This window comes from Pygocentrus nattereri, chromosome 2 (assembly GCF_015220715.1).
Source record: "Pygocentrus nattereri isolate fPygNat1 chromosome 2, fPygNat1.pri, whole genome shotgun sequence".
Taxonomy (NCBI): Eukaryota; Metazoa; Chordata; class Actinopteri; order Characiformes; family Serrasalmidae; genus Pygocentrus; species Pygocentrus nattereri.
The window spans coordinates 27,016,118-27,031,383 of NC_051212.1; the positions used below are offsets into that span (position 1 = coordinate 27,016,118).

The following is a 15,266-nucleotide window of genomic DNA, read 5'->3' on the forward strand; positions in this document are numbered from 1 at the left end:
AGATACACAAAAGCCAAAGAGCTGTATTCCTAAGTTTAAGAGGTATATTCTTAAGAAAAATATTCTACATTAAAAAGGTCCAAATATGATTATGGGAGATAATCTACATCTACATTGTTTTTTCTTATCTAGGAGGAGCGAGAGGGAGAGATTGTGATTGTGTTTGTTTTAGTGACGACAGGTTCAGGCAGGGTCTATGACGACAGTGCATGAGTGTGTATGAGGTGAGCTGAGGGTGGACGGAGCTCAGACAGCAAAAAGCTGAACCTACAGACGCACACGCAGGTGAGCCACTTCTCTGCTCAATCACTTAACTAAACCATTAACAGATATCAATGACAATTGTAGGTGAGTTTAGACTGGTAATACTGTATGTTCTCTATTATACTCCAATATTCCAGATATTTTATTTTTTAAGAACAAAATGTTTTCAAACTGAAGTAGAACAATGAACCTAAATTCAATGAATCACAATTTGACTCTTAGGATTCAACATGAAATTAGTGTAAAATCAGGGCTTTAACTTCGTCTTTACTGAAGACTTAAAGGCCTGCAGCATGTAGCGGTATAAGTGGCAAATAGCAACAGACAGCAGTTTAAATATTTACAGTTTTGCTATGTGATCAATGTGACAGATTAATGTGCGGGTGAAATTTCATGTATCAAATGCATGGCAAAGCTGTTACCATTTTTTGGCCGTCATAATCAAATCTTCATATCTTTACAGGAAATCTTTGAAATAATGTAATGACATCATACATTAATTTAACACCATTTTGCCTTAATGTAACAACATTTCTATTGGTCCATTTGTCATGAAAGGGCAACCCATATTGGGATATAGTGTACAGCACAGAAATATATGACAAATATATATTCAGTTATATCTATATATGTCTAAAGGCATGTTTCCTTAAAAAATGAACATAGGTTTAGAAAGAAAACTGCATTGAAAACATTCAGAATTTGCTTATATTTGAGTGACATACATTTGTACAAACATTTATGTGACAGGTTTATTTAATGTTTTGCATATAATTTATTTTAGAAATGTACTTCAGATATTGTTTCTGCATATGGGGAAAAAACTAATTACAGTGTTTTGATATGACAGTACACACAAATTTGCAGCATATCTAATCTTAGTGATCTAAATTGATTGGCCACATGGAAAGGATAGTTTTACATGCTGTATATTTAAATTACATGTCAGTACAATACAAGTGTGTAGGCAGGGCATTACAATGTTGTCATTGCTGTTCAAAGTACTGTGTGACACTTTTATTTTGGAGTGACACATTGTCCTGGCAGCAGCCGCAGTTCCAGCACAGCCAGGTAGAGTCAAAGTCAAAGTGAGGCTGGAGCTCGTCTTATCAGTCATCACAGGAGACACACTGATACTGATAGAGATGCAGAGAGATGCAGATATGTCAAACAAACATGCATACACATACTGTACTTTGGACAGTTTGAGTATGATGAGGTGACAGATAAACACAAAGCAGAAGAGAATGAGAGATATGCGCCCTCAGCCCTCACAGTGCTCTAAACGTCTCTGACATCAGAGTCATCAGTTTAACTCTTTATAATTCCTCATTTTTTCCCCTTCATTTTCTTCCACATCTTCAAAGTCAAAATAGGTTTCAGTTAAACCTGAATTGTGCAATTCTCTACCTAAAAGCTCCTCCTGAGAGCACCTAGCACAAAGTATCTTATAACACACTTATTAAAGGACACATATACTATATTTTTCTTGGGGTTAACATTTGTGTGGTCTTGTGTACCAAAAACAGTCATTATTCATTTTAACATGATTATTTTCCAACCTCTCTTCATCACCTGTTGGCTCCTTTGTGTTACTACACATTTATGACTGATAACGCTATGTAAATGTGCTCTGTTCAACACTCTTTATAACTTCAGTGTAAATAGGCAGAGCTAAAGTGCTGGAGGCTGAATTGGTGGAGATATGTAAATGTTTTGATTTTAGTGACATCACAGATCAGATGATGAGCAGATCAGAGGGACAGTGAAGGTGGAGCAGTTTGGAGATAAAGCCAGAGAGGCCAGGTTGAGATGGTTTGGACATGTGTTGAGGAGGAATAGTGGATATATTGGTCAAAGAATGTTGGAGATGGAGCTGCCGGGCAGAAGAAGAAGAGGTAGACCTCAGAGAAGGTTTATGGATGTAGTGAAGGTGGACATGGAGATGGTTGGTGTAAAAGTAGAGGAGGGAGTGGATAGGGCAAGATGGAGGCAGATGATCTGCTGTGGCGACCCCTAAAGGGAGCAGCCGAAAGAAGAAGACACAAACAAGTTGTGGTCTGTATTGAGTTTTATTTTGAAACTTAGTACTTTAATACATAAAATTCTTTTTTTTAAAAAGTGAATAAGTTTGATAAAATAAAGGCCCTTTAATATTACATTTAAAAAGCATCAGTGCCTTCCTGGACTATCTACTATTCAGTTAAATTTGATATATTTGTCCTTTTTTTTCTTTCCCTCAGTGAATTTTACTATACTGTGTTCACATTTATCTATGTTTATTTGTAACATTGTTACTTTGTAAAATTGTTTTAAAAAGATGCTACTTCAACACATTGTTAAAAGATTCTTCTTCTTACAATCTTCTTATAATTATTATCTTCTTCCTGCTTTTCTCCTCCCTCAGTCCTCAAGACAGAAAACCTCAAGACCATGACGATAGGCAAGAGCTCCAAGAAGAACAAGGCTCCTCGCTCTCCTCCTTTTTTGGACCGGGCCAGTGGATTCTACGGACGTTTAGATGAAACGGAAGCTGAGTTGGGGAGGGAGGCGGAGACCAGAGGGAAAGAGCCAACAACAAAGACCACAGTAGGAGAAAGGAGCAGCGTGGAGCGAGTCACAGATGAACGAGAGCATAGCATTTTTGACTTCAACCAGGGCATGATGGAAGACGACGGGGCCATGCTGCTGCAGAGAAAGCCCAGCCGTCTGAGCCGCCGCTGGAGCAGAAAAAGCTCCAGGAGGACCAAGGTTGAGCAAAACTGCCTGGAGAAGGAGAGCCAAAGCAAAGGAACTGAGAGCGAGAGAGTTTCTGCTGTGGAACAGAACCCAGACATACAGTCTGACAGCAAAGCTGAAGCAAGATCCACCAGCAGAGCTCCAGAGCCAATGCTGGTCCACTTCTCCATCCAAGTAGAAGCTGATGATCAGGCGCTCATCTCAGAAAGAAAGGAGAAACTGAGAGAGATGGAGGAGGAGAAGAGAGGAGAAACGGAGGAGAAAACAGGTCGAGAAAATATGAAGGTCATGAAAAGGAGCACACTCAGGAGTTATCGCAAGGTGAGATAACATGAGCTTATGACTTGGAAGATAACAAAGGGTTTGGCTCCTTAAACTCATACCACACATTCCTGAGTGACCTGTTCCTGGTTATATTACTGATAATTCAACCCGATTAGTACAAAATGACCCACTACGTATATACCGTGTTTGAAATATCAAATGAAATACAGATTGTGTAGAGAACTTAACACGGCATGTATTTATTTGTACTCAATCTTGGCATAAGAATTATCACAGAAAGCTTATCCAAGTTCAAGCACACGTTGCCCTTGAACACACATTGCCCTGTAGTTGCAGTTTAACTCCCTGGTGATGTAATCCATTCATAATGAGCTTTTATGGAGGCTAAAGTTCCTTTGCAAGTTCCAAATGCAGCTAAAAATAGGTCTATTAATAACTATAGCTAAATACCTTTGATAGCTTTAGCTGTAGGCCTTTTCCTGCAATTAAATGTGATCACACACTTTTTTCTGGTTACTTATTTTTCCATGTTTCGCTCACACTCGTCCCTTCGTGCTGAACCCCCCCCCCCCTCCCCCTCCCCCTCCAGCTCTCTACCACCCTTCGTTTCAGTGGTCATTCCCAGGGGGGCTGATTCCACTTCCCAGCCTTTTAATCATGCTCTATGTTTACAAGGTATACATAAAGAAGAAAGGGAGGAGACTGACATTAGGAGATAATCTCTCTCTTTAAGTTTTTGTTCATGTTGAGCAACCTCAACTCAAGGGCTTTACTTTCCTGAAAAACCCCTTCATGTTCAACAGCTACATTTAGTAGAATAAGGAAAGGCACCACAGAATTTTGGTGAAACAATCACAGTGTTGTGATTGGTCTAAAGTAATGAAATATAGTATAGCTATATTATACAGTAAAATGGGTTTTCTTACATGTAATTTTCATGCTTTTATTGATAATCAAATTTGTATTTTCTACTGATTTGTTCTCAAATAGCCCCATTTGACCAAAGGTATACTGAAGGTAATTTTTGGCTATATATTTGATCGATGTGAACAGTTTCTTCAGTTTTGTGCTCAAAACAAGCTAAAAAAAAAAACATATGGATCAAAGGAAATGTAACATTTCAAATATGGCCATTACTGGGTTAATGGAGCCTCTCACTGGAGTTTCCAGTTTGCCTTTCTGTGACATTCAAACATCAGTCAAACTTCATAAAGTTCATAGTTCCTTTACAGAAAAGTCTTGATTTTTACAGTGTATATTGTACATAGAGTACTGTGCAAAAGTTGTAGGCACCTCAGAAAAAAACTACTTGATTAAGCAGTAAGAACAGAAAAACACAATAAATACAAATAACATTAAAACAATATGTAGTGATTTTCTGTATGTCAATGTTTTTTTAACCATTTTCAAACCTCTTCTTTTGGCAGCCAATTATTAATTGTAACAAATGCTTGCAATGAATGGGCCACCCAGAAAAAAAATCTGGAACCAAAATTTTGTTCTTTTTCTTCAGAAGACTTCAGCTACTTTTCTGAAAACAGAAATTCTTGTTACATTTTACTGCATTCATGTTTGATTGTATTTATTCTAATAATATCTAATGTTTTTACAAACATGCTTATTGCAAAGATAAATGGTTTTAAACAGTTTGTTTAGGTGACTAAGGCTTGTGCACATTCCTATATGCATGTCCTGGCTACTTTATATGAAACATCTACCCTGTTGATCCACCTTGTAAACAAAACGTTAGAGGCAATAGTTGCTGTTGCTGCACTGTTTCTGTCAGTTATCCTCTAGTCCAGGAACCCATTCTTATCGGGCGAGTTTTCATTCCGAACAAGCAGAAGAACACCTACATTTGACTAGTTTAATCAGTTGGTATCACTTTTTAGACACGGATCATGTGTTCTGCTTTGTTGAAACGAAAACTTGTAGCTACACAGGCCCTCAAGCTAAGACTGGACACCCCTGCTCCAGGACGCTGTTGGCTGGATATTTTTGGTTGGTGGGCTATATTCCCAACCCTGATGTGACACTGAGGCGTTTAAAAACTCCAGCGGCTCTGCCATCCACTCATACCAGCACAACACACAGTAAAATGTCAGTGTCACTGCGTGGGTGACAATGTTTCGGCACTTATATAATATTTGGTCAGCACTGGTCGTAAGGTGGATGGAAGAAATAGATAAATTAGTTGCTAAAATCAGAAACTGTATAATATACAGTTTGCACCTATATGGCACACATATGGTAGAAGGTGGTGTTTCCAATAAACTGGCATTCAGTGTATGCTGTGTAAGGTGTCTGACCTACATACAATAAGTGGTTTCATTAGACTGCAGCCTGATTGCTACATATCTAATAGAACTCATTTCTCTTGCAGGCCTTTGACAGAGCATTTCGCAGAGGCTGGGAAACCTTTGTTGCAAACCTGTACACCGTGACCCTCACACCCATCTCCTCCTCCTCATCATCCTCACAGACCACATCCACAATGAACCAAAACATTGCTCTGGCAGAGTACAGATAATATAGAATCAGAAACTGCTTTGTTTTGCAAATAACATGTACATTTCAGTGATTAATTGACTGAAAATGTGTTCCAATATGATATTTATTATAATAGTTTAGGACAAAATAAATTTGAGCTATTTATATTTACCCTGTTATGTAATCCAGGTTTATTACTAATCATAAAACTATACAGCATGTAGAGTCTGCTGTATAGCTCAGGGTTTATAGCTGCACTAATGGAAACGTGTATCTTACGTCCGACCGTATAATTTATACTGATCTGTAATTTTTATGGTCCTGTATTGTGTAAAGTTCAGAGTCTAGCGCTGGTCCTGTTTTAGCAAGGTTACAATGCTTACTTTTGAATACTTGGCTTTTGCCTTACATGTAGTGCTGACTGGGGGCAAAGTGAACTAACATACTGTTCCTGCCTACATAAACACAGGGTCTTTGGCCTAGAGAACACGTACCCCCTTACACCACCTACTGGAGCGTTTTAGGACTTCTTCCAAATGTTATGAAACAGAAGAGCAGGGAACAGAATAATGGAGACAGAGGGCGTTGGCTTGTCTGAAATCTCCAATACTGGGAGCTCAACTTAACACTTTTTTCTTTTTCCAGAACCCTCTTCATTACATTAATTAGCATCTTTTTGGCCATGAAGCGTATGACTGAGCCAGCTGGTTGAGGTATCTGTACTGACCACAAAATATGTGCAAAGAATTAATACATCTTGAGAAAATAGTTTCTGATCAAAAGCATAGATGGTCAAGAGGGTCTATTTTGTTTGTTTATTTTTTATTTTGATTTTAAGATTAGGAAAAGGCAATGGAAACTTTTATAATTCTTTTTTTTAAATTATTTTTATGTCTTAATTCAAAGTTTCCTTTTCAACAGAATTTCATGTAATAAAGAGAAATGAAACATGAGACATGACAATATTTGCAAGATCATTTTTTGAGTGCATGTAAATAAAACAACCTTAAGTATATATGTTATTAAAATAACCTAGATCTATATTTTGTTATTTAGATACACAGGGTTGGGATAGCTACTGAAAAATCAGTAGTTAGCTACTTTCTTAAAATGTGTAGGTAGCTACGATTTAGCTACTTTTCCAGAAAGAGTGGTGGCCACTTTTTAGCAACTTTTTGAAGAGTAGTGCATTACTCTTTAGCTACTTTCAAAGCATGATTCACAAAGATTAATCCTAGCCACTGCACAGACACGGCTTTTAATCCTGTACCTGAAAGATACACACAATTGAAAAGCTGCAAATACACAAAAAGATCACCAAAACGTGTAACAACAATCAAACTTACACAAAACTTACACATTAAGACTAAATACAATCATTCCAGGTTTTTCCTAACAAAAATCAACAAAAATAAATGAATATAAACCAGAGAATTTTGTGCAGTGTTGTCTTCTGTTGAAATAAAACTGCTCTAATTTAAACATTTCACCAAGATTCACTGATCAGCCCCCTTTTACCCTGATCTTCAGTGGTCAGAACCCCCCTGGACCCTCAGAGCAGGTACTATTTGGGTGGTGGGTCATTCTCAGCACTGCAGTAACACTGACATGGTGGTGGTATGTTTGTGTGTTGCGCTGCTCTGAGTGGATCAGACACAGCAGTGCTGCTGGAGTTTGGAGTGTCACAGCCAGGACGGTAAACGGACAGAAAACTGACTCCCAGGGTGGTTTCATTACTGCTGAAAGAACAAACGGCTCTTGTTAACCTTTGGGTTGCGACCCCTGAGTTAAGCCTGCTAGTAAGGGGCGATCAGCGCGTGCCCGTGTGCTCGAGCCGTCCGCGGCTCAGGCAGGTTTGCACAGCCGCCACCAGCCCAGTTACCGACCGCGCTCTGTGGTCCAGGTTTGACTCGGACTGACTGAAGCCTGTAGTGAAAGTTTTCGCCACAGCTACTAATTTGTGTAGCTACCCACAAAGAGTGGCGCGCTATTGCGTTGCACCCCCATCCCTGCGCATACATGCGCCATCTTGGCTTACCTCATGTACCATAAGAGCTGGTGATTAGAAACTCGATGATACACGAGGTAAAAACCAAGACGGCGCACGCCTGCTCAGGAGAACGGGATGAAAAGGGGTTCGGTTCCATGGCCCAATACCAGGAAATAGGTTCTCTGGTAAGACCAGGACGAGGATGGGAGCCTGGCCTCTTCCCGTCTCCCCCGAGAGCAGAGCGCCAGAGGGCGCCCGCGAGCGACTCCTCAATGCGTGGGGTGAACTGAGCTAAATGGCTAAAAACGAAAAGTTATACAAATTTAAATTTCTCACCACACGCCCAGAACCTCCTTTTAATTTTAGAAAGTAGAAGTTTGTATTTCTCCTAAAAAGCAAAGAAAACGTACCTGCGTGTTTCCTTTTTCCTACAGCAAACGGGTTCTGGGCGGCAGGAGGCGGGCCTTACAGCTACAGCGTGATGATTGATGGGCGAGCGGAGCAGCTCATTGGCTGTCCGCGCTCACTGACGTCATGGACATACACGAGGCGCCGGTTTAAACTCGTACAGCTGGAGTTGGAAAGCTCTAGCAGCGGTGTTAACACGCTTCGTTAGATTCGCCGTTCAGGAAATGATTGTATTATTTTACATTAAAATGTTTAAGCATTAAACTGTGATTGGGAGTGGGAATTCTCCTCTCCACACGCTCTCTCTGCTAGAAGGACTACTGAATGAGCCCAAAGCGCGGACAAATATAACAGCAGTGTTAACGTGTTTTATGCTGTTCTGTGTTAATAAATGAATGTACTGTCTATATTAATACACATTTACACCACAATCAAACGCTTCACAAAAACTCGACCCATTCACTTTGGACTCGCTCGGGAGCGCGCGCTACGTCTGAGACACACGGAAGACATTACAGCGTGGGCGCAGCAGGGGAAACAGGACGCGTGAGAGGAGCGCCATCTGCTGGGAAGACACTGAAACCATGAGAGGGGGGGTCTCAGGAGGAAGTGACATTTCAGGCAGTGCCTCGTCTTAAAAATATGTTTTTTTAACTTGTATTTAGTTTTCAAAGATGAATCAGCATTTTAAGCACTCTGTAGTACTTATTTTATTTTTATTACTATCATATCACAGTACAGTACGCTGGACTTGATGTGAGTCGTAAAACGGCAGGGACTTTTATCTGGGGTCAGTGAGAAGAAGGAGGGGCTTTTGGGGCATATAAATTACGCTGCTGCCTTTCCTTCGGCCACTTCATTGCGGGACGGATTACGGTGAGTGTTGTCTGCTTGGTTTCACGACATTTAATGTAAGTTCATTTGAATGTCTTGCCCCTCGTGTTTCTGGTCAGGCCTGCACAGTCCGTGTATGTATGCGAGCGTGTTTACCGGTCGCTGTAAAGCGGCCGCCCGTTGCTGCATCAGGCTGCGCAGTCCGTTCAGATATCCGTATCGACTTCAAATCCGCAGCCATCCATGGCCTGGTGATGGTCGTGTGTCTCCACCCGGGTTCAGCATTGAGATAAACATGTTAACATGTCCGTCTCGTAGTGTATTAACCGTTTTTGGAGGTCGATTGATAAGTTAGTTCCGTCCTTCCCGTCGACATGGAGCCGCGGTGGCTGATCTCTCTCGATGATGATAACTTTCACAGACCTGTACTGAAACGCTGTGATTGCAATTATTTTATCTGAGGAGAGAGTTTTCATTAAAGTGGTGTGTTGTGCGGGTCTTCTCACGTGCGGTAGGTTGCGCTCGTGCCTGCACGTGGTGGCCTGGCCTGCGCTGACGACACATTTCTTATCTGTGCAGATGTACGGAGCATGGCCCGCAAGACTGCTGAAGGTGCGTCTCATCCTGCTCATCTTTTTTCATTTGAGCTGTAAATCAGACCCACGCCGCATGAGGCAGGTACTGATCTACCGTGAGGATTGCCTGAACTCTCTCTTTCTGAATGCCTTTTGAAGAAGTCCTGAGCTTTCTGAGTAGTTACGTGTTAAAGGCTTGCTTAGTCCTCAGTGTGCGGTGACTGCAGTCTTAAACTTATTCTTTTTGCAGGTTTAAACTACTGGGCTGAACATTGCTCTTTAATGGTAAGACCAACGTTCATCTCATCTTTTATGCCTTACATGGGTCTTTATGATGAATTTATTGACAAGCATATGTCTGATTTGCAGTGATGCTTACATTTCAAATCTGAAACCCTGACTTTCTGTTCTAAGAATACCAGTACAGTCTGCCCTCAATCACTTACTCTTTCTTTTCTCTTTCATGGCTTTGCAGTTTCCTGTGTCTGTGGAAGACCTCCAACTTCTGGTAAGAACCTTTCTATTAATTCTTGAGTTGTATGCATTGGTATTCAGTAGGAGGGAAGTGATGTTGTGATTACCGCCCCAGTCTGATTTTGAGCTGACTGATTGGTATCCTCTGATCCATCAAATGCTTTTCAAAATGTGCTGTTAAACTTACTAAACTGGGCTTCTGTGGGAGATGAGCCTGTCTGGTTTGTTAAGCATTCTAAATATACATCCCCATGTTATTGTTGGCATGTTGTACTCTGCTACTCATTACTAACTTATCTTTAATTTTTTAAATGAACAGGTAGAAATGTCTGTGTGTAGGCCACGGGTGTTTGGCGCTGGTGTCCAGTTTCAGGTAAAAATGTTTTGTACAGATCTAGTCTGAGATGACTTAAATGGGGTTTATCCCATCATGTCTGACTCTTCAAGTGACATCTCGTCACCAGAGGGTGATCGGACAAAGCTCAGCTTCAAATTTGTATTTCAGCTGACCTTGTTAAATTTCATGACTTCTTTTGTGCCCTATACAGATGCCTTATGTCAAGTCCTTGTTAAAACATCAGTTGGTGTGTTTACATCCACTTTTCTACATCAAGTTATACCACATTAAAAAAAAAAAATCAGAGCCTGTAGTTAACCTACAAGTTCATAACTTGATGCCTTTCTCTCCCGCAGAAGGCTAAAAGTGAAGACTACCTGTTGCGGCTGCAGCGAATGATTGGTGAGTCTGCCATAACAGACCCCCTCTCTGAACATTTGAGCCTGATCTCTGTGATGAATCATCTTAGCTCAGTTTGAACCGATGTGAAAAATCCAATAACATCTGAGAGATTTGGATTCAGTTTCCTCAATTTTTGTCATATGAGGTTATGTACAACTGCACATTTGTTTGTTTAGAACCATTCTGTGCCTTGGCAGTCTGGGGGAGCTGGTGATTCCTGAGAAGAGTGAGTAGACCTTCCAGGATGTTTATATTTTAAAGCCATTCGTACAGGTTTGAAGTGGCTTAAGCAATTTCAAACACTTACTGCTGTCACCTGTTAGCCCCTCTCCTTGTGGCTTGCAGAGATTCACTCTTCCTCAACAGCACCGTTACCTGTCTCTGCAGACCAATTGTCTCCCATAAATTGGTCATTGTGCAGAAATTGACAGCTGTAAATTGTCATGTCAAATTTCCCTGTCCTGCTTGACTGAGGTGTGCCAAGTTTTCATCTTGACTTCATTGTTCTGACAGGTCACAACTGAAGTTTTTACATGGAGAATGAGCCCATTATGGTAAATATCCAAATCTGTTTTTAACCAACTTTCTTATCTCTATGATGAAGAACCTAAGCTCACTTTGAACCACTGTGAAAATGTATGAACACCTGAGAGACTATGTATGCTTGTGCTATACCTGTCTGAGACATGCAAGTTGCTTAAGTTCTCTTTTTTTGCTTGCAGTGATTGCATTCTAGAGGTTAAAATCAGATGGTCTGCATTCAGTTCCAGGTAATTCATAATCATTCTTCATATGGCTGTCTTTGGCATTCTGCATCTTAGGATGATTTTACTGGGTCTCGTTCGTCTGAATCCCATGTAGACAAATTACTACTGATGATGCAAAGGTACATCTTGTGTACTTGATTTTATTAAAAACAAACTGACTTGTTCTATGTTTACTTGGCAGGTCTACCTTGGATTTCATAAACTGGTAAGAAGCTTGCACTCCTCCACACTTGCATTGTAAATGCATTAATGCTAGCTGCTGGTCCATGTGATGAAACTCTCACACGTCTTACACCCTGTGTCAACACCAGAACCTGAGAAGGTGAACCCACTGGTGTTGCCAGGGTAATAAGGGGATGGCCTGTTGGGGTTACCAACAGTCTGAATGGCCCAACTGTAATGCTACTTGGGCTCACTGAGCTGTGTTTAAGTCTCTTTGTTCACTTTTTTTTTTTTTCTTTTTTTGTTTTAGCTGGTGGGGTGTAGTCTTCAGCAAAAGGGGTGTGCTTCCTTGACCATGAGGTGGGTATGGTGTTAGTGTGCTGCTTTTTTTTTTTTTTTTTTTTTTTTTTTTTTTTTTTTTTTTTTAAATTTCCCCCAGCAAACTGAAGAGATTTGTGAATACTGCCCCAGTCTGATAATGAGCTAACTGATTGGTATCCCCTCTGATTTGCCTGAATGCATCTTCACATGTCACTAGAAACCATGGTGTTGGCAAAATGCCAGATTCCAATGCCAAGTTTTCTACTGACTGCACATACTTGACTTGGATGGCTGAAGGACGGCAGGAGTGGTCTTGGCTAGTCCATTGGTGTAGACATTTTAATTTGGGATTAAAATGACACCTGGGCAAAACTTGCCCTCAGTTTTCAGAATTGACACTGTGGAAGTAGACATGTAGTAGTCTGTTTAATACTGTAAGGAGTAGAGCTAAAGCTTATTGGTGCATTTTTGCCAGCATGCAGTTCCTTAATGTAGACTCAATGTGCACAAACCCCAGAACACTTCTAGAAGTTTTCCACCACTGATTCTTGAGCCCCTGTGCAAACCTCAGTGTTCTCTTATGCATGTCAGGTTATGGCCAGAACAGTAATTATTTCCTGTTTCCTTGCAGGGCTGTTCAAGAATGGGAGAACCTACTAGAACTTCAGGTATTTCCATAATTGCTCCTCTAACCATTTCAGTATTATGCATCTTATGATGATATGATTGGGAATCTTGTTCATCTGAATTCCTGAGGACAAATGTTGTTACTGATGATGCACATGTACTTTACATGTGTGCCTGTTTTGAAAACAAACTAATTTTTGTTCCTTTTAACTTAAGGTGGATCTGCCTAGTTGGATAACTTCTCCGCAGGTAAGAAATTATGCCTCATTAATACAAGCATCACTGTGCAGAAAGTAAAGTTGGAGATGATGAGTGCTGAATACCGCCCCAGTCTGATTGAGCTGACTGATTGGTATCCCCTCTGATCTATCTCAGAAGCATAGTAATGTAGCAATGAGTGGCTTACAGGTAGCAACTAAAAGTGGCAGCAAAATGGCAAACGAATGGTACTTCATTCAGTGACCAAGGTTTATTCTCCCCCCCCCCCCCCCCCCCCCCCCCCCCCTAGGAGATACACCCCGGACAGGTCACCAGTCCATCACGGGGCAGACACTCACACACAGGTTCAATTTGGCATATCCAATTGGACTACGTTTTTGGATTGTGGGAGGAAACGAGAGAACCTGGAGGAAACCCACGCAGACAGGTGGAGAACATGCAAACTCCATTCAGAGGTCACCCAGCAGGGGTATCGAACCCAGGCCCTCCTTGCTGTGATGGCGGTACTCACCGCACCACCGTGTCTGGCGACCACGTTACTAGAAGTGAGCAAGCACCTACGAGATGGCAGCAAAACAGTGGGAGACAATGAAACCAATTACATGCTTGAAATGAAGGATTTAAATATCTTTTAGATGGGTTTGAGTGTAAAGAGTATAGTGGCTGGCTGCAAAGAAAAGATCTGAGCAATGTCTGACTTGGACCAATGAGTTCCCACCATCTGATTGCTCAAGTGCTCTGGGGGAGCTCAATGTGCATTTATTTTTTTATAAAAAAAATATATATTTTTTATATTGATCACTCACAATCTTGGTGCATGTAAAGGGTCTACTTTTGTCTAGCTGTAACTAGCTTTAAAAATGACTTTCCTTTTAATACAGCCAAACCTGCTATTGACTTGCTCAGTTCTTGTACTTTTTTTTTTTTTTTTTTTATTGTCTACTTAAAATAAACATTTGAATCCTACCACTCTTTCTTTGATGGCCCCACTAACATGGGCTCTATAATACATATGCTTGACTAATTGAACATTGTTTTGGGACTACTTCAGTGACAAATGATGGGTATTTTGTGTGCCATTTAATACATTGGTCGTGGTAGAAGCTCTCGCAAATCTTGTAGCCAAAAGGGGCAAGAGGAGAATGTGGCAGTCTACTGTGCTCCAGTGTATGGTTAAAATTCCTTACAGTTCAGCTGGAGGAATGAAATAAACACTGCTTTCTATAGATCTTCACTTTTAAAATGCCTCTGAATTGACATGTCCTAAATTTAGCCCCCCCCCCCCTTGTTCCCAGACCAGGATGGGGAATTCCCTCCTGTAGCACATGCACTTACTATAGATAACTGATCATTGAAATCAGGTGTGCTTGAGTTGGAAAATCCCCAGACTGCTGGAATCCAGTCCTCCAGGACTGGAGTTCCCCACCACTGATTTAGGCCAAAACATTACTGTAATGTGGAGCAGTCAACAGGAAACCAAGTCTGGAACTACACCAGGACATCTTAAACAGTCCCGTGTCTCAAACAGTAACTTTCAGGATATTTTGTATTAACATTCAATAATGAAAGTTGTAAGTCATTTGCAAGAGGGTTCTTTTCCTCTCCCCAGTATTTCTTTAGGCCACTTAGGTCCATGAAAAATAATTGATTGCAGTGTCATTCAGAATTGGTATTGCATAAGATCTCTGCAGATTGCTGAAATCTTTGCTTCAGATAAACGGGAAAGGGGTACATGTATAGTGTTTAATCATGTGACAAGATACAATTTTGCTGGTAGGGGATCCACTATGAACTTAATTTATGAAAATATTGAATGTTTGCACTCCTGCTTTGTTCCTATTAAACTGATATGGAATCTGTACTTGACTATGAAACAAAGCACCTGCTTATATTAGTATCTTTGGCCAAGGAATGTATTTTTTGTGGTTCAATCCTCAGGTTCAATCTGTTAATCTCTGGTTGTCCCAACAGTGCTTCCATTAGAGCAACTGACCAACTTAAATCAGAAAATTTTGGCAAATATGGCAATTGTTAATATCTTACCTTGAGGCACGGTCCTAGTCAATTTTGTCTTTTTTTCTTCCTGCCTTTATGTCCACTGTTAACCAAGAGTATGTACACTATATTGCCAAAAGTTCACTCATCTGCCTTCACATACTTATGAACTTAAGTGACATCCCATTCTTAATCCATAGGGTTTAATATGATGTCAGCCCACCCTTTGCAGCTATAACAGCTTCAACTCTTCTGGGAAGGCTTACATGGTTAGGAGTGTGTTTATGGGTATTTTTGACCATTCTTCAAGAAGTGCATTTGTGAGGTCAGACACTGATGTTGAACGAGAAGGCCTGGCTCGCAGTCTCCGCTTTAAT

At 40.7% G+C, this 15,266-nt stretch overlaps 1 protein-coding gene and 5 non-coding genes across 6 annotated transcripts; all 6 read left to right on the forward strand.

Annotated features, from left to right (window-relative positions):
* Positions 1–212: 212 nt before the first annotated feature.
* On the forward strand, positions 213–7,209 carry sb:cb1058 (uncharacterized protein LOC394209 homolog). The gene is made up of 3 exons (XM_017709916.2): positions 213–285; positions 2,672–3,324; positions 5,672–7,209. Exons 2-3 carry the CDS (start codon positions 2,698–2,700, stop codon positions 5,816–5,818), a joined length of 774 nt encoding a protein of 257 aa, XP_017565405.1. The 5' UTR covers positions 213–285; positions 2,672–2,697; the 3' UTR covers positions 5,819–7,209.
* Positions 7,210–9,696: 2,487 nt separating this feature from the next.
* Positions 9,697–9,767, forward strand: LOC119262735. The gene has a single exon (XR_005129867.1). It is a non-coding gene; the product is annotated as a small nucleolar RNA SNORD26 (small nucleolar RNA).
* A 376-nt stretch (positions 9,768–10,143) lies between these two features.
* On the forward strand, positions 10,144–10,214 carry LOC119262736. The gene has a single exon (XR_005129868.1). It is a non-coding gene; the product is annotated as a small nucleolar RNA SNORD31 (small nucleolar RNA).
* A 1,174-nt stretch (positions 10,215–11,388) lies between these two features.
* Positions 11,389–11,453, forward strand: LOC119262734. Its single transcript, XR_005129865.1, has one exon. It is a non-coding gene; the product is annotated as a small nucleolar RNA SNORD29 (small nucleolar RNA).
* Positions 11,454–11,829: 376 nt separating this feature from the next.
* Positions 11,830–11,955, forward strand: LOC119262739. Its single transcript, XR_005129871.1, has one exon. It is a non-coding gene; the product is annotated as a small nucleolar RNA SNORD22 (small nucleolar RNA).
* A 1,018-nt stretch (positions 11,956–12,973) lies between these two features.
* LOC119262738 lies at positions 12,974–13,046 on the forward strand. The gene has a single exon (XR_005129870.1). It is a non-coding gene; the product is annotated as a small nucleolar RNA SNORD31 (small nucleolar RNA).
* The last annotated feature ends 2,220 nt before the right edge of the window (positions 13,047–15,266 follow it).

Bases quoted from the DNA above. Each gene is read 5' to 3' on its own strand.
- sb:cb1058 (XM_017709916.2), top strand. From the start codon at position 2,698: ATGACGATAGGCAAGAGCTCCAAGAAGAACAAGGCTCCTCGCTCTCCT. The intron at 3,325-5,671 runs GTGAGATAACAT...TTTCTCTTGCAG, and splicing joins CACTCAGGAGTTATCGCAAG to GCCTTTGACAGAGCATTTCG.